The 19,535-nt window shown below is 42.7% G+C and overlaps 1 protein-coding gene across 2 annotated transcripts in view; it reads left to right on the forward strand.

Moving 5' to 3' along the window:
• The window catches only part of AKAP6 (A-kinase anchoring protein 6), a 309,489-nt gene extending 294,112 nt beyond the window's left edge, over positions 1 to 15,377 (forward strand). For both annotated transcript variants that reach the window (XM_038756213.1, XM_038756214.1), the window contains exons 13-14: positions 3,223 to 6,631; positions 14,186 to 15,377. In XM_038756213.1, the coding sequence (XP_038612141.1) occupies positions 3,223 to 6,591 (3,369 nt within the window). In that variant the 3' untranslated portion in view covers positions 6,592 to 6,631; positions 14,186 to 15,377. The remainder of the gene's footprint in view (positions 1 to 3,222; positions 6,632 to 14,185) is intronic.
• Positions 15,378 to 19,535: the final 4,158 nt, after the last annotated feature.

Below are 19,535 nucleotides of genomic sequence, written 5' to 3' on the forward strand. Positions count from 1 at the left end.
TGTAATTCTAGGGTTCCAGAGTACCCCAAGATGCAGTGAGATTCCAGGACTCATTCAGTTCAGTTCACACAACACCTCTTTGGCAAGGTGTTGTGGCAATAGGGGAGCCAAGCCAGGTACTGGGCCCTTTTATAGGGCCCATACTGAGGACACAGCTCTCAGTCAGAGGACTCCAGATCTAAACTAGACAAAATAAACTATGGGAGGGGAAAGAGAGTATATGCAGGTATCCCCAGGAAACTCTCAAGCCCGTCACCAAGGAATTAAAGAAAGAGTCGTGAGAAGAAGTGAGTTTTGAAGAAAATGTGCAGGGTGACTGAGCAAATGAAGTCCTTTGTGTTGTGGGTAGGACTTGAGTGTGGAAGGAATAAAAGCATAAAACCTTGTCACCCCTTGCCTGTTGTGCATGAGATCCCACATCCTGATTTTACACACCAGCATGAAATGCCTCTGTCCCAAGATCTTGGAAAGGTCACCCCAACCTAAGTCCCAGTTGGGTGGTGGAAGACCAATTCTGACGTCCATTTTATATATTATCTTACTGTTAGGACCATACATGTTCCTCTCCATACATTTCACCTTAGTAGTCACTTCTGTATCATGTGCATTGTCATTAAAAAGGGGCCAGCTCCTCCCAGACCAAGAAATAATTGGAATCTGACCCAGTTTCAGTCCATATACTTTTCACTGCTGAATCAGCAGTACTATACTTGCAGCTTTGGATACTACTCCTGTATCCTCCACTCATACCTAAGGAAGGGCAACCACTGAACCGGATTTTGCAATACAAAGGTGTTCCATTTTCAATAAGATGATTAGTGATTAACATCAGCAATACCCTGCTTTTATTATAACAGTCCCTCAATCCTCTTAATAATGGCTTTGCAGCCAAGTGCCCCAAAAGTTGATCTGTTACTTTGCTGCTGATCACTTTACGTAGGGCAGAACTACTTAAGCTCTTCAAAGAAACCAAACAGGAGATTCCTTTCCATTTAAGACTGGTGACCTACATGTAGAACTAAAGGCTGAAGCAATGTTGAAAATTTTGAATTGACACTGTGTCCTCATGCCTTGTGCTACAGCCTTGGAAAGCTTTTTGAAATGAAGTCCCGACTACCTACGTTTTTGAGACATCTACAAATCTCTGGTTGAAAAAAGAAACATTTTTCAAAGGCTACCACATACAAGCATCTTACATGCAGGTCTAGAGCCCCAACTAGGAAAGCTAACAAATAACATGGGGTTTTGTAAAAGTCCTCTTAAGGCTCTGAAGATTTTCAGTCAGTAAAAATAACACGAGTTATTTGCCTGAGTGAGCGGCACTTCCTAACCAGACTAAATGAAAGGAAAGAAATAAAACTGTGCAGATAGACTTCATCCAAACACTATAACAGAGTGCCCTTATTATTGAAGTTCCACCAGAGGAAGCAAAATTATTTCTCTCTGAGTCTTAACCTTTATGGATTTACTGCGTACACATGACTCTTTGCAAATAAACATCTTTTTCACCAAATGACTAGTTGGATGACCTCCTTGGCTGAAATACTTCAGGCTTTCTAGCCCGGAAGAGGAACTCTGAGCAATGAGAAAGAAATCCACATAAAATGAGGCTTATAGGGATTCTCAATCCACGGCAGATGCCCCCTTCCCCCAGTCACCATATACAGTTTGAAGAAGAGTTTTAAAAGAGTTAATTATGAACCTGCAAAGTTTTGCTAGAGGTGGCCCCAGTCAACAAGTGAACAATCTCAATCCACATAAGGGATTTATAGGATTAGCAAGAAGGGAAAACAGAAATACAGATCCACCAAGGAAGGGGACCAATCTTCACATCCACTCAGGGAACTCAACTGTCTGGTTCATTTGTCGAATGAAATGTTCTTGGAGGAAGTTTTGTCATTTTCTTGAATCATCTCTTAGTCGTCTGGCCCTTGACAATGTGAAGGGAGAGGGTGAACTGGCCAATGGACCCGGCTCAACCTGCATTCATTAGCTTGGCCACAGTCTAAACTGCCTATTCAGAAGAAGAAAGCTTCAAATGGGTAAAAGGGCACACAGAGAGTTTGGGAAAGCTTTTGAAAATTTGGCTTTCAAAATGGTAAATCCTACCCAAGAGTGACAGCCTTTTTTTTTTTTTAAAAAAAAAAGACTAGTTCTATTATTTATTAGTACTTCCTCAAAGTACATTGTCAGCACAGGCAATATTTGAAATTAATGTACTATTTGATTAGACTGATTGATTGTCCTTACAGCCGAGGATTTTTACATTCATTAGCCACACTAACCTATCATTAGTCCTTCCTTTATCAGCAAAAAAGAATAAACAGAAATTTTAATAAAAATTCATCACATTGAATTTTCTCCAAACCCAAGCAAGTGTTATGACTGTCTGGGTTGTAGATTAGCTCTAGAACATTAGCAGCAAAAACGATTTCTGTTACAAAATGTAAAAATATTCTTTAATTAATGTTTACTTTATAACTGGACTCTTTATACTTAAATGGATAATCTCTCTCATAACCAGTACAATAAAGTGCTGATGGACATGTTATGCCTAATACGTTGTTAATTTAAAGAAAGGTTGAGATCTTCAAAAGAAAGTTGTACTTAGATATTTCAGCCGCAGCATTTCCAAATGCAGAAAAATAAAAATGCTCCATGGCATATTTTCAGCTCAACCATCGTAATAATTATGTTTCCTAATATAAATGTACTGTAATACTCATTTTACTTCATATGCCATATAATTTATCATAGAACATAACTGCATTACATAACAAACGTAATTTACGTATGTAAAGGGCGTACTTTAAGAAAGCAGAGCTATTACATAAACTTTGTCTTTATGTGTGTTGTCAGTTTTAACATTCCTCAAGTCAGGAATAAACATGAAGAGTCATATATGCAAAGGGGTCAGACCTAGATTTCAGAGTTTGGCTTCAATAATTTCACTAATCATCAATCGTATTTATTGAGCGCTTACTGTGTGCAGAGCACTGTACTAAGCGCTTGGGAATAATCTTAATGTTCAAGCTCTGTAACTGTTCATTACAAATGTGAATTGGTAGAATGAGTCAGTGATGCACCTTTTGAATAAGACCCCCAAAGAGACGTCTGATATTCGACGTATTTTGATTTGACTTTTCTCAGGGTGTTTTTTGAGAGATAGAGTGATCCATATAGAATTTGCTAACCAGGGCTCCTGTTTTTATTTCCCATCAGGAGATTTTGAATGTGATTGAGCAGGGTTTGGTGGACCTTAATGGAACCAATGAAGATGCCCTGGAATGGGATGAAACGGACATCGGCAATAAACTAATTAGCATCCACGAAGACACAAATGACCTTGATCAAGAACAAAATCCTGCAATGCCAAATACGAAATCTGAATCAGAAGACCCCGACAGAGAGGAGCGGAGTTATGAGGGATACGCTGAAGAGCCAGGGAGAGCTCCGTATAGCCCCAGCATTCCTGGCCCCACTAGCCCACAGATCTACCAAGTTTACAGCCTCCACAATATCGAATTGTACGATGAGAACCACATGACTTTTCGCCAAACCAGTCCCAAGTTCCCTGGCTTAACCCATCCTATGGCGTTAACTAAAAGTCTCAGCAACGACTCTTCTTTCTCATCGACCAAATCTCTCCCAGACCTCCTAGGAGGGATTCCTCTGGTCAAGCCAGGCCTGAGTCGAGGAGGAGACATCAGCCTACATTCAGGCAGTGAGAGTGGGATAGTGAGCGAAGGCGACCCTGAAACCACCACCAATTCTGAAATGTGCTTGGTGAAAGATAGGGATGGAACCCAGAGCAACCCGGAAACTGGGCACCCAGCCCCACAGATGAAAGAGGTAGTCAGTGCTCTAAGACAAAAGCTCAAAGATGAGGAGGGGCACATTCCCCTCTCCAATAACTACCAGTCACCCCCATCACCTGTGAGTTGCATAAATGGAAAAGATGGAGATTTCAACAGCATTACCAAGCCTTCCTCTGTTTGTTTGGAAGACGAGTTGAGAGGAAAACCTGATGTGTTGACGTTTCATGATTACTCCGACCTCCAAGGCCCAGAACTCAAGTTCCCTATGATCGTGAAGCAGTCGCAGAGTGAAAGAGCCCATCCAGAGGAAACTCTGCTCCATGGTTTTCATTGTGACAAGGCACCCTGTAAATCTAAACATCCAGTCATAGAGCCACAACCAGACAAATCTCCCCACGAACTGACCTTGGCAAGTGCAACCCCCGAAACAGATCCCAGTTTCTCTAAATCTGAGGATGGAGAAAAACCTGCTGGCATGCAGACTGGCAAACAGCCCTCCTTTTTATCCTGCAGCTCTTCCTTGGAGTCCCTTTCTCCAGGAGGAAACATATTTGGTTTGGGAATCTTTAAGAATGGTGAGTGCCTTCAGCGGAGCATTTCGCTGGAGAGCTGGTTAACGTCATATAAGAGCAATGAAGATCTCTTCAGCCCCCACAGTTCCGGAGATGTAAGTGTTAGCAGTGGATCAGTGGGGGAGTTGAGCAAGAGGACTCTGGATTTGCTGAATCGTTTGGAGAACATTCAGAGCCCTTCGGAACAGAAGATAAAGCGCAGTATCTCCGATATCACCCTCCAGAGCAGTTCCCAAAAGATGTCCTTCACCGGCCATTCTCTGGACATCGCATCCTCTATCAACGGGGACTCAGCGGCTTCCCTCACAGAGCTCAGCAGCAGCGACGAGCTATCTCTCTGCACAGAAGACATTGTGCTACACCGGAACAAGCTCCCCGATTCGAACGCGTCATTTAGGAAGCGCCTGACTCGCTCTGTAGCGGACGAGAGTGATGTCAACGTCAGCATGATCGTCAACGTTTCCTGCACCTCCGCGTGTACAGATGATGAAGATGACAGTGACCTACTCTCCAGCTCCACCCTCACCTTGACTGAAGAAGAGTTGGGCCTCAAAGATGAAGATGACTCCAGCATTGCGACAGATGATGATCTGTATGAAGAGTGCAATATAATTTCTGGGTTGGACTACATAAAGAACGAGCTGCAGACCTGGGTGCGTCCAAAGTTTTCACTGGCAAGGGAAAAGAGAAAATGTAATCACAGTGATGAGATTCAAAGCGGTAGAGATATAAATGGAAGGGAAACACCCAATCCCACGGATATGTTGAACATTGAAGCCCTCCTGAATGGCTCCGTGGGGCTCTCAGAAAACAATGGGAATGATGGCAAGAATGTGTCAAACAACCAGGAGTTAGGAACAAAAGGTCAAAATAAAAAGAACAGTACCAAGGTTGAGAAAGATCCACTGGTGGATGATATGGAGAATGGAAATGTCGAAAGTGCCCCAGCTGGGAAGAAAGAAGAAGTTGGTAGAATGTCAACGATGGCAGAGAATCGTGATCCAGTTGGAAAGAAGGCCCCAGAAAGTGAGTGGTGTGTATGTGAAGAATTTACAGACAGCTCGGATGATTCAAATATGGATGGGAAGGAAATTGTTTCACCACCTAAAGCTTCCAGAAGCCCTCCTAAACAACATCATAGTCACCCGAGCACTGACAATCCTAATGTGGCTTTTTCACTCACTGAAAAGCCTGGCCCAGAATCCACCCCAGAAAACAGAGTAATGGAGGTTCCAGATTCCACTTTCCTGACATCTTCACCTGTGAGTGAGCCGAGTATTGCTGAAAAAACTAATTGCTTTCTAGCCCTCAAACCAAATGAGGCAGATGAAAGCCCTGCTGAGGAAGGCCTCACTTCATGTTGTAACTGTGTGCCTGGCGTCATGGATGAAAAAGGGGCAAAAGATTGCTCTGTTCACAACTTTGTGAAGGAGATCATTGACCTGACCTCAACAGCTCTGAAGAACAAGACCCAACCAGAGAACGAAGCAGCCTCTCCCACATCATTAGCCCAGATCAAGGAGAAGGTACTGGAGCATTCTCACAGACCCATCCATCTAAGGAAAGGGGACTTTTATTCCTACCTCTCCCTGTCCTCTCACGACAGTGATTGTGGTGAGGTCACCAACTACATTGAAGAGAAAAGTAATACTCCACTGCCTCTGGACTTTAGTGAATCTGGCTTAGCAGACAAAGAAGATGTTGAGTGCTTCTTTGAAGCTTGTACTGAAGATGACCCAAGTGGAAAAGTATCCCCTTTCACCCAGATCCCTTCCAGTGAGGCTCCAGGACCTGGGAAAGAGCCCATTTCACCAGAGATACTAAGTTCTTCCAATCGTATGTACCTTTCTTCTTCCAGTGACCACACAGGCAAGGCAGTGTCCAAGCCAGTCCCTCAGAAAGTCCCCACCCTCCCAACAGAGCCAGGTGGTGAGCCCCAGATTTCAGACCATTGTGAGGAGAGTTCAAACCCATCTTCTTCCAAACCGAGCAGTGGGAAAGGTAGGTCAGGAAATCTGGATGGGATTGAAATGCCAAGAGGAACGGATGTGGCTTTGGTCAAAACTTCCAGCCCAGACCTCCCAATGAAACCAGAAGAGCCAATGGACCAGGCAGAGTTGCATCCTAACACCAAAACTTTAACCTGTGAGGAAAACCTACTGAATCTTCACCAAGAGCGGCACATAAATATGCACAGGTAGAATGCAACCATCCCAGGCACGGAGATCATCTCATTAAAAGGTATGTAGAGGACACGTGCTAGTAAAGTCTCATCTGTAAAAAAGGGATGTGAGATACCCTCCAGAGCCACCGTCTACTGCATATTTACTCTTAATATAAATCATTTATTAGTTTTGATGTACATAAACCCTGATGGGTGAAAAGACTGGAGTTCTCATCATGAATGGGTTTGAACCACACCAGATAGATATGAATGGTGTGTTAAAACTAGCAAGCCCAATGGTTCATTGCTTTGAGTAAATGGAAGACTCTACAATTGCCTGGGGCCAAAGTGTTATGAGCCCTTGGAAGTCAATCAATCAATGATATTTATTGAGCGCTTACTATGTGCAGAGCACTGTACTAAATGCTTGGCAGAGTACAATACAACAGAGTTAGCAAATACATTCCCTGCCCACAGTGAGCTTACCTTCTAGAGGGGGAGACAGAAGTTAATATAAATAAATTAATATAAATAAAGAATATAATATAAATAAATGAGAAGCAGTGTGGCACACTGGAAAGAGCATGGGCTCTGGAGTCAGAGGTCATGGGTTCAAATCCCGGCTCTGCCAATTGTCAGCCGTGTGACTCTAGGCAAGTCACTTTTCTTCTCTGGGCCTCAGTTACCTCATCTGTAAAATGGGGATTAAGACTGTGAGCCCCCCGGGAAACAACCTGATCACCTTGTAACCACCCCAGCCCTTAGAACAGTGCTTTGCACATAGTAAGTGCTTAATAAATGGCATTATTATTAAGTAAATGATTTATAATATGTAATTTAGAGATAAATACATAAGCACTGTGGGGTTGAGGGTGGGATGACTATAAAATACCCAAAGGACACAGATCCAAGCTCATTCTAGACTGTGAGCCCCCTGTTGGGTAGGGACCATCTCTATATGTTGCCAACTTGTACTTCCCAAGCGCTTAGTACAGTGCTCTGCACACAGTAAGTGCTCAATAAATGCGATTGATTGATTGATTGATTGTGGACGGGGAATGTGTCTGTTTATTGTTATATTGTACTCTCCCAAGTGCTTAGTACAGTGCTTTGCACACAGTGATCGCTCAATGAATATGATCGAATGAATGAACCACGTTCAAGTTCATGACACATTTGCCTTCATAGTCCACCATTAGCTTATCTTACAAATAGGGGAGAGCCTAGCTCGGAAAGAATAGCATTAAGGACAATGTTGCTCCCAGTGTATTTTATTGGATGGCCCTATTTTAATTAACTAATGCCGGGTCTGCCCTAGTGAGAAGTGGAAGGAGGGCTAAGAAATGTCGTTAAACGCCCTGTCACCCCCTCTAGTGGCACGGGGTTGTAGAGGCCATCACCCCCCGAGCACCAGGCACTGATTCTGTTAGGAAACATTTCAATCACAGGACTTGAAACCTTTAGATGCCATGAGGATTCCCGGGAATCCCCCACAATAGCACTGACAGTCTCTCTCCAGTTGCAAGCAAACCCTAAAAGGGCCTGCCTGAACCCACTGTTGGGTAGGGACTGTCTCTGTATGTTGCCAACTTGTACTTCCCAAGCGCTTAGTACAGTGCTGGGCACACAGTAAGCGCTCAATAAATACGATCGGTTGATAGTAGAACAAGACGAGGAATAGCCTCAACCAATGGCCGTCTTTAGGATCTTGCCATAATGAAGTTGTGAAAGGAAAGTTTAGGGTGGAGATGGGAAAATTAGGAATGTTGGATGGTCCAACCCTAACCATGAGGAGTTCCTCCACACACCCAGTTATTCCCACTGGAGACATTATTCTGGGCTAGATGGACCATAGAGCTGACCCAGTAATGGCATTTCTTAAGTTCTGTTAGCCTTCCGGGTTACCAGAGGGAACGTTAGGGATGTAGAGGAGGCAGCTGAATGGTTCATCCGAACTGTAAACATGGATGTCCAGGACAGTCATCACAGATCCTCCAAGGGTCTTGTTGGTCCTTTCAGTGACAGAGTACTGGGTTGGCTGGACTATAGGTCTGAACTAGAAGTCAGGGTCACCTTAGAAGGTTGAAGAGAGATTTGGAGATTCATGGATAAGCAGGCAAATGGGGTCATTAAAAAGAAAGTTAGGTATGTAGAGGAGAAAGTTAAGTGGTGTTAGATAATCCATCCCTAACTATGAGGGATATTAACATGAGGGAAACTATCACACAGTTACTCTGAGGGATATTAACATGAGGGAAACTATCACACAGTTACTCCAAGTGCTCTGGTGCCTCTGTTAGAGGCAGAATCCTAGTCCGGATCAAGTGCGAGTCTGACACAATAATAACCTGGCTCATGAGCTTCTGCTATTGTATTCAATTCTGCTTAGTCATTTCAGGGTGTTCTGAAATCACTCCAGGACTAGGAGGTTTTGGAAAGCCCCCTTCAGGAGCAAAGATTGTAGCTATTTGTCTTTACCTTGCAAATCCCTTTGCCACAGTGAAAGTTAAATTGTTTGGTATAAGAGATATCAAGGGGAGAGTTGAGGAATTACTGTGTTCACTTGGGCCAATTAATCTGTCTTTTAAGGGTTGGAGCCTAAATGAGTCAGATTGAAACTTACTGCATTGGTCAGTTTTCCTCTTCACTGTCCCGGTGTAGACATAATCAATGGGCAGTGAGACCTATGTCTCATTGTACCAGTGTCAGGAGAAAGGTGTCCCTTCCTTGGAGAAGTAGTCAGGAAATTCCTCGTGGCCAGGTCCCTGCCGTGAACTGCCTCTGATGCTGCCATTTGGTTGGCATCCGAAATCATTTCCACCTCAGGGGGTTGTGCTGATTCCAACCAACTTGGGCCATTAGGCAGGAGGAAAAAATAGCAGGAAGTTCTGCTCATGGGCCACCGTCTTGGAAATGGGCAAAGAAAGTAAAATGGGTCCCTGACAGGCTCATGGAATTTCATTAAAGCCAATTTTTTTTTAATTGGCCTGGCAACATCAGATTAGTTTCCATAAAAATACAACGAGCCCAATTCTTGGGTCCCCTCTTCATGTGCAATCGGATTGTAGGATTCTTATGGTTCAATAATCTTACCCCTTACAAAGTGACCTAGATCTAAGACCCCATGAATGATAGCAGGTTTCCACTGAGGGAAAGAAGGGGACGTATACTGCAAGAGAACGGGATTGTATTTCACTTAAGTATGAACTCCTTTTTCACCCTCTTTAGAAGCTTAATGTTGCAACCTAAACTCGTTCTATAGGAAATGAATTACAGAAGCAATCTACCCTAATTTGTTAACTTATTCAAATAACAGTTATTATACTTAACTATGCTAAAGATTATTTTTTTGTGGCAGATTGTTTATTTTTTGATGAGCCTAATTACTGATTTTCTAAAGGTAATTTACATTTATTACAAATACATCTTTTAAAATGTGACAGATAAATGTTGTTCCCATAATGTAGTATGAAAAAAGTTTCTATTTAAAAACACATTATTTAATTTGAAAGATGAATGGCAAACATCATTATTTTTTTTCCGGTAGCACCTGTGCCCTAAACTCATTAAAATGTGTGATTCCCTATATGGCAGCAATAGTTGGGGGAAAAAAAATCTATACCATACATATACCCTAAAAATAAACTCAGTATGCAAAATTGAAGAAAGGCATCCTACTTGCTAATGTAGCTCGACTAATTTTATACTATTTCTGATTCCATTTACATTGGCTGGAGAGAGAATAAAAGCAGCAGTGAGAGAAATGTATTCTATGGGAAACGCATCCACAGTGCAATCACATTCTTTAGCTGCATGCAGTAAAACTGACCATTAAGGAAAAGTAACTGCAATTCCATAAGCTTCTTCAAAGCCACCTCTATCAGAACTTATTATCCAGCTTCCGTCCGCCGCTTTTACAGACAGGACTAGTAGAGCCTAGCTGACTTTGTTTCTGTAAGAGGAGAAAAAGCTGGGAAGGAAGGAGACCCTCGAGCCTCCAACCCCCAGAATCTAGTTTCTCAAAGTCATTCAGGAGGGCCACCCATGGGTTAGCGAGCCACGGGTCCGGTCCATTCCAAAGTCTCATGTTACCATAGTTTGGGCCGCACTAGGCTGACCCAGAAATTATTCATGTACTCTGGTTAGAGTGGGCGATTGAAAAGCAATGTAAATGATGAGAAATTCTTTGTTCAGACTTGGGAGAATTAATCTTCTGATAGATTGGCTTGTCCTTGGCCTCCGACCAGCAGAAGCATTGCAGAAACCTCCAGCCAGATTCCCATTTTCTGAAACTCGTTAAGCCCCCAGCAAATTGCTATAATCAATAGGACTACAGAAAAGGCAATGTTTATGAGGCCTGTTTGCTAGGCCAGGCAGTGGTACAAACCCATGCTGCTTGCTGTAGCAATGCTATCATTATGTAGAACATTTTTCTACATCCGCTATGACCCTAGACCTAATGATTTAGTGAAGACTCATACACGGGGTTGAAATTTCCCATGTTTAGTTACAGAGGTTCTTTTTTACAATGAGAAAACCCTCGGTGAATTGAATTCTGCCCATCGTAGAAATGTATGTGTGCACTGTCAGATCCTAGGCCTGAGGTGAGACCTGAGTTCGAGCCCAGTCCTTCTCATGTGGGATGATTACCAAAGCACGTCACTACTACTTTGTTCCTTGCATTCCTCATCTACAAAATGGGTATAATACCACAAGGCTTGCGGTTTGCCATCTCAAAGAGATATGGAGATTTTGTGAACAAATATATATGCTTCACATTTTTTGGAAACGGATGCTATAGTCCATTCAGATCACTGAGAATTATGTTTTTGAGAGGAATTGGCAAGTTGTTGGGTCTGAAACCTGAACAGGAGACACAGCCTGTGAACTTTATTCAATCTTAAATGACCGAGACCAAACCTCTAAACTTTGCTGTAGCTCAGCTTCTCTAGCTCCAAAACAGAGCTTAAAATGCTGCTATAATTTAAGGGCTAGTAGAGAGATGGCAAAACTGACTCAGAATTATAATCAGTCAATCAATCAATTAATGATATTTATTTACAGAGCACTGTACTAAGCACTTAGGAGAGTACAAAATGAAAAAGGGTCACAGGCTCAAAAGTTTCGTAAAGCCTCTGGGAAGATTCAGTACAGAAACAGAGAACTGTGACTTCCTTTCGGCTGCAGAAAGACAGACAGGCAGGGAGTTCTGTTATCAGGACACTGTTTTTGCTACATCAAATTCAATTTTCTGGCTTTTTCAGAAATAAAATTCAGAGTTGATAAAAAGTATCTATTTTATAATGACTTCCGTGGAAGTCACTAACTCTGGATAACAGATCCAATCCCCAAAACAGGTAGGAGAAAAAAGAAAAGGGACTTCCACTCGCCGTCGATCTAATTAAAACTCCCTGAAACCGATTTGAGAGAAAATTTGATATAATCTTTCCTGGGCTGCATGATGCTTTTACACGGCTTTCCAGACCTACTGCTGGGCTTTTCACAATTTTCGTTTATGTGTCGTGTTTCTGTAAAAATAGGAAGGTCAGTTAAAGCAAATAAGATCAAAGGAGAAAGTAAGTGGATAGATCCAGATATTTCTGCTTAATTTGGAGGCATATAATGCATGTCTGGAGTGCCTCCTAGGAACTGCCTGAGAGATGTGCTTTGCACTAATCTTTTAGCTGTATTCCGACAGTTATTTCTTCATAATCCTCATCATAAGCCTCTGCTCTTTGATGAATAGTTTAACCCTAAACTCCGGGCTGGGTGAATTTTGTGGTGTAAGAACTTAACTCGTTCCTGGCAGCAGAAGGGAGCTGTGCTGTTGCTTCTGTATTGCTGCTCTCGGAAGCTTCCGTTTCCTCTCAGGGCTCTCTGGACTGCTGCCTTTGGCTGCGGCCCGTTTCCATGCTCTCCGCCAGCAAATGTGATGGCTCGAGGTTTGCAGAATTTAATGGCTGCTTCAGAGTTAACCTACAGTCCACTCCACGTAAATGTGTGTGTGTGTGTGTGTGTGTGTGTGTGTGTGTGCGCGCGCGTAACAACCAAAGCCTGAAACGAGGCCAATGGTGATAATCGCCAGCTGGCGCCCTGAACAGCGGCCAAATCCAACGGCCAAAGTCCCAAATTGAGAGTGGAAATTCAGTAGCGCTGACACTGAAATTTGGGGTTTTCACTGTAACCCTTAGGCTAGAGCTCGGGGCTTGGGCTGGTGAGTTGGGCAGTGGTCAGGTTTAGGGCTTAGAGTTTTAGGGTCCTATTCACTTTAGTTCAATCCGTATCTCAATTTTATTTTTAAACTAGGATGAAACCCGAAAACATTTCAATTAAAATAGCTTCGAGATTTTTCCTCATATCTTCACTGCCTAACTGGGTTTAAATAGATTTTTGAATCCATCTCAAGTCTTCCCTGGTCAGCTTGTGGCTATTCTGATTGTATTGTATTCTTCTAGACTGTGAGCCCATTGTTGGGTAGGGACCATCTCTATATGTTGCCAACTTGTACTTCCCAAGCGCTTAGTACATTGCTCTGCACGCAGTAAGTGCTCAATAAAGACGATTGAATGAATGAATCATATCTACCCAGAACTTACCATAATGCTAGGCACCTAAAAAGCACTTAATAGCTACCACAATTATTATTGGGTGATGAATTATCAGTAACTCTACTATCATCTGTAGAATTTGACTTGTGTTTGGGGATTTAAAATATAAATGTGATGAGGTCATCATAAATATCATTTCTGGAGGGGGGAGGTGCCCCTCCTTGCCCGTTTGAAAGTCAATCATCAATCAGTCATTGGTTCATTGTGGGCAGAACTCTGCAATAGACATATGGGAGAGTGCATTAAGGCATAAAAGACCCAAGTCCTGTCCTCAAGGGGTTTACTATCTATTGTGGGAGACAGGCAGACACAAATGTATTTACAAATAGTGGGAGCAGGGCAAAGATGCAGAGGTGCTCCTAGTTATAGCCCAATAGTGGAAAGATCAATCAATCAGTCAATAAATCATATTTATTGAGTACTTAAGATGAGCAAATGAAGAAATAAGCGATTTTAAAATGTTGCACATTATCAGTGAATCAACAGGATTTACTGAGTGCTTAGTATGTGCAATGCATTGTTCTATACATTATTTGCTATGTATCTAAGTGCTAAAGTTGGCTTTTGGGTGGTGTAGTAGCAGCAGCAGCATTTATTGAGCACTTGGTGTGGTGCACTTGGAAAGAACAGAATGATATACCCTGATAGGAGAGGCAAGCACAAAATATTTACAAGTTGGAATGACTTAACCTGGGGTGGCAGGGAATTAAGTGGGGATGGATTCCTGGGGTAGCTGAGAGTTTAGGAGGGCTTTGAAGCTTGGGAGAGCTGGGTCCCAGTGGATTTTAAAGGGTGGGGAAGGGTGCAGGCTGGGAAATAGCAGCTGAACAGAGCAGATGTATGAGGAGAGAACTGGTGTAACGAGCTTCTTAGATACTAAGATGCCCGTTGGGCTATGAAGCATCCCGTCTCAGTCCCGGCATCACGAGGCGTGAGAGTCAGTCCCCGGGTGGCCAGGCTCTGGGGTTGGGGCGAGCTTGTTCTTTGCAAATGAAACTGCCAATTCTGCTTTGTCTCCCTCAGGACCCCGGCTCCAGCTCAGGTCCCGATCCATCGTCCCCACCCCAAGATGACCTCTTCACCCATCGTGTCACTGCCTCTCGGTCCCCAGACCCCTACGATAAATATTCCTCCCCGATGCGGTTTGTCCATGTGGGCTTTGTGAGCTGGCTGTGTGCGCTGGTCCTGCTAGGTGCTCATTTTTGATGTGTAGCAAAGCCGTTTGGTTCTACATGGATTCCTGTCCCAAGCTACCTCGACAGACTTCCCTTCCTCACTCGGACCTTTCTGTTGACCTCTTCCTGATCTGTGCATCCTTGTTCTGCCGTTCTCTGGAGGGGGCAAACCAGAGTCCCCTTTCCAGAAGGATCCCTGCCAGTCCTTTACTAGTTCATGTTCCAGGTTTAATATTGTTCTCTGCAGAATGAAACAGTTTTTCCTTATAAGCAAACATTTGAGTTGATTGCAGCAAAGAGAAGAGTCATTAGTCCTCCTGGTTCAATCCATTTTCCAATTAAGCAATTAAAATAAACAGCATCATATTTATTTTGTTTGAAAAAAATCTATGCAGCACTTCAAGAAACAACTACACAGTGTTGTATATTATAAACTGGTGATGTTCTACTCTTGAATTATGTACACCATTTTGGTTTTTTATGCTTCTTGAGGTGGTAATGAGAAAAAAGTTTTTTAAAAAAAGTGTGCCTTGCTGTATTTCTTATGCCATTTATTAAAAAGCTGCTTTCACAGTAAAATTATGTTGGTTTGAAAGGAGGAAATAGCAAGGTTAAGATGTGTGAATAATGTCTGTATATATGTATAACCAAGTGCAAACATTGATGTATAATGACAGTATAAAATGCTTTCATGTTTGTGATGTCCAGTGGTGTGGAAAATATGAGCCTTAAATCCATTAGATTGCATGGTAATTAGAATTGGCATAATAAACGTAGTTTATTGGGGGGAAAAGCAGAATCGGTGATCTGTTCTACCTTGTTTTTTAAAAATCATCCTACACCAAGTTCTGAAAGTAATTTAAATATGGCAGTTTCTGAACTTCCCCTATAAGGAAAGAGGTTTGAGTTAACTTGCATTATTCAGGCAGTGGCTATAGAGCTTCTATGTTATTTGTGTAGATACCAATATTCAGCAACATTGAACTAGTGACTGACCAACAATTTCCCCTGAACTAATAAATATTTATCCTGGACCTTTACTTCTTCTTTATCATTGACAGGTTCCTATTGGATTGGCTTTGACCTTTCAGCCCTTCACCTAATTCTGTTTCAGCACACACACACACAAACACCCCCGCCCCCCCCCTTTATCCACTAGAGCCGTTTTAATTTTTTAGGCCATGTACATTCCAGGAGGATTGATATCAAGCATTCACTGTATTAGAACAGTTTAGAAAATGTGTCCATGATAGGATAGCCCTTATCACTTTTAACGGGACACACTCAGTCCTTAGGCATGGCTTCATTGGTTCACAAATTGAGAAGAGTTAACTGTTTTCCCTCAGAGCTGAAGACTGTCCAGGACTGGTTCTCTACTCTTCCACCCCTTTCATAATGGCACACTCGACTGCGTGCCTAGCACAGCACAGTGGTGTCTGCATTTGAACAAGGAGAACACACAGGTAAGAAAAGCAGTAATGTCCTTGTTTGAAGAGTAAATGAGCAGTTATAGAACTAAGAGTATAATCTCACCACAGAGCCTGTCGGCACCGGGGGAACCTACTGCCACTGAGTTGGTTTATAACAATGCTGAAGTCGGAGTCACATTCCACACTGCATGTACACACTTGATGGGAGGATTCTAGCAGACAAAATTAGCCACTTGTTGCATTTAACTCAAATAATTTAACTTCCAAATGGGGTTAATTTGGGTCATTTCAGCATTTTAATTTAAACAATCTACCTGATTTGTCCACTGCCAGATAATTCTTATTAATCAGAATTTTCATTTGTTTAACTCTCCTGGGTTTGCCAGCAATAACTATTTAATGATGACTCCAGAATGAATAAGCCCCTGGCAGTTCTAGGCCTGTCCTCTTAAACCACAAATGGGCTAGAACCTTGTCCCAGTCTTTCATTTCTTTCCAGGGAATTGGTGTTTCCCATTTCTCCCAAGCAAAGGAGAGTGTCTTGTCCAGAAAATCAGCATTTGCTATCTGTTGGGTTCTGCAGCTGCACTTCAGATTTGAATTTCTGGTTTGTAATCTTTCGGCCAATGAGGTATTCTTTAGGATGTGCCACTAAGGGACAAAGGCCATCTTTCCTTTTCCATTGAACTCTTTTCTGGACATGAATTTCTTTCTTGTCACACATGGATCATTCATCAACAGCATTTCTTCAGCACCTGCTCTGTGCTGCATATTGTACTGGGTGTATGCCGTGGGCGGCTTTATGTTCTGGAAGCCTACTGTGTGCAGAGCACTCACTAAGCTCTTGGAAAAGAGCACAGTAGAAGTTAAAGACTCCATCCCTACCCTCAACGAGCGTGGACTCCCAGAAAGAGGTCTTAACCTTTCCAATAAAGGTCATTCTCTGGCCCCCACTGCACAGTCTGCAGAAGAAAAAATTAGCCCTCTAAGAACATTCAGTTAAATTAGTTGACAGACATTTTCCCAGTCATGTGAGTCTGTCATTAGATCCCTTTATAACTGAAATAAGGTCGTGATATTTTTTCTGCAAATGGCAAATTAGCAAACAGTACAAGTGTTGGCAATGATGGCTGGCAACCCGTAATCCACAAAACATAAATCACCAACATCATCCAGCATACCTCTGGTTCTAATTGAGCTGGAGAGAGGATTAAGAAGAAATGGCTTGGCCTCTTTCTTCCTAGCACTGTGGTTTACCATTTGATTAGGAAGAGTGAGAGAGAGTGTACAGCAGAAAGGGTTTTTCTCCAGTGGCCAAAACCATCTATAGCAGTGGACCTCAGGCCATTGACTCTATGAACAACACTTCAAAGCAGGTGCCCATGGACACCGCAGGGTGGAATCTAGGCCGCAGGCTGCCTCCTGGCCTGGGGCATCCATTAGGAGTGAGTTAACACAGCAGTTGAAGTAACCTAGGCCAAGCGTCTTCCCATGGGCCTAGTACTGAGAGCTGGGCACAGAGCCACCATTTTAGAGATTAGACAAAGCCGATTCAGATTCAGAAGGGAGCATCTCCCTGCACAGTGCAGCTGGCCATGTCCCCAATATTTGGAGCAAGGAAACCTGACCCACAGGAGCTGGGTCGAATCTGCCTCGGATCGGCTGGGGAGAACTCTGGAACTCATGTCTCAACTCCCTCAGCATCATCTTCCCAGGCTGGTACCTGGAGACAGGTTTCAGTCATCTTTTCCTGGCACGTTTGGCCAGAGACCTAAGCAGATTGGGTATGGGATTTTTACCTGTCTTGCCTAATTTCTCCCCCACCCAATTCACCTTCTTTTAACCATTGCCCCTTGTGCGGTGGGGGGGTTGATTTCTCTTTGGCTCATTCAGAAGCTCATTTTGCGTGAGTGAACCAGATGTAAAATTTGGCTTGTTTTCCCACAAAAGAAACATTGCCAAAGAGCACCATGGGGAAGGGCATGAACGCTCACTAGATTGAATAAGGAATGGGTTTGAAAATTTCCCTCAACAATCCTTAGGGGTTTTTCTTACAAAGAAAATGTATTTCTTTGAAACCTGAGTGCTCTCCAAGTAAAAGGACATTGCCACCCCTCGGTATAACATCCTTCATTAACCCATTCTTGGATTTAGAATTAGTTATGCCACCAGGAAAGTAAACTTTCAGAAGATCAGTCTCTGGAGCCCAGCATTCCCCAGCCACTGTTTTAATCAAAAACACTCACAGCTTTGTAGATTTTGGATAGTTCTATTAAATCATTGAATTACTTTAATTCATTCATTCAATTGTATTTATTGAGCGCTTACTGTGTGCAGAGCACTGTACTAAGCGCTTGGGAAGTACAAGTTGGCAACATATAGAGATGGTCCCTACCCAACAACGGGCTCACAGTCTAAAAAGGGGAGACAGACAACAAAACAAAATGTGTAGATGGGTGTCAAAGTCATCAGAGAAGCAGCGTGGCTCAGTGGAAAGATCAGGGGCTTAGGAGTCAGAGGTCACGGGTTCAAATCCCAGCTCAACCAATTGTCAGCTGTGTGACTTTGGGCAAGTCACTTAACTTCTCTGTGCCTCAGTTCCCTTATCTGTAAAATGAGGATTGACTGTGAGCCCCCTGTGGGACAACCTGATCACCTTGTATCCTCCCCAGTGCTTAGAACAGTGCTTTGCACATAGTAAGTGCTTAATAAATGCCATCATTATTATTATTATTATTATTATTATTAGAACAAATAGAATTAAAGCTGTATGCACATCATTAACAAAATAAATAGAATAATAAATACGTACAAGTAAAATTACTTGGCCTCCATCAGCAATTCAAGGTGCATATAACACAGGTAAGTGTCTGCATTTTACTTTAATGGGGGCCTCTTTTTGTGCTCATGGGAAGCGAGGCTGGAGGTTGTGGTAGCAGCATGGCTTAGTGGAAAGAGCACGAGTTTGGGAGTCAGAGGCCCTGGGTTCCAATTTTGACTCCACTATATACCTGCTGTATGACCTTGGTCAAGTCACTTAACTTCTCTGTTCCTCAGTTCCCTCTTCTATAAAGTGGTGATTCAGTTCCTGTCCTCTCTTCTACTTAGAATTTGAGTCCTTGCTTATTTTTTATCTACCCCAGCACTTAGTGCAGTGCTTGGCACATAGTAAGCACCTAACAAATACTGCAACTATTATTGCTATTATTATCACTAAGACAGAGATGAGAGTCCAACCAAGATTGTTAGCCTCCACCCCCAGGTGTTTAGTGGGGTGAGTTTGGGGAAAACACTGATCTCCATGTTGACAACCCAGACCCATTTGGGTGGATGAATCTCATCTTATCCTCCCCAACACCTGATCCTGAGTTTGCTCCAAAGTTTGGTGGGAAAAGTGAAGGGTAAAGATTTCCAAATCCCTCACTGATTTATGCTTATTGGCAGCTGTTCAATCCAGTCCCTTGAGTAGAGAATGGCTGCAAGTGTTCTGACCACTGCACTCAGAATGCCAAATTCTCCATCATCTTGAAACTTGCCTTTTAAAATGAAAGCCCTTAGTAGAGGCTAGGGCAGGTATGAAATTTTTCAAACTATTTCTTATAAAACTGGTATATGAAGAAATGATAGCTAAATTAGCACTTGAAAAAGGCCAAAGAAAATTATATACAGTATATAATTACACCTCATTATGACCTCTACACATTTTTCAGAAAAGTTAGACATTGAAAACACACACAACTGGCACACTTTAAAGGTCAGAGTCTGATG

Source organism: Tachyglossus aculeatus, chromosome 14 (genome assembly GCF_015852505.1).
Source record: "Tachyglossus aculeatus isolate mTacAcu1 chromosome 14, mTacAcu1.pri, whole genome shotgun sequence".
NCBI lineage: Eukaryota > Metazoa > Chordata > Mammalia > Monotremata > Tachyglossidae > Tachyglossus > Tachyglossus aculeatus.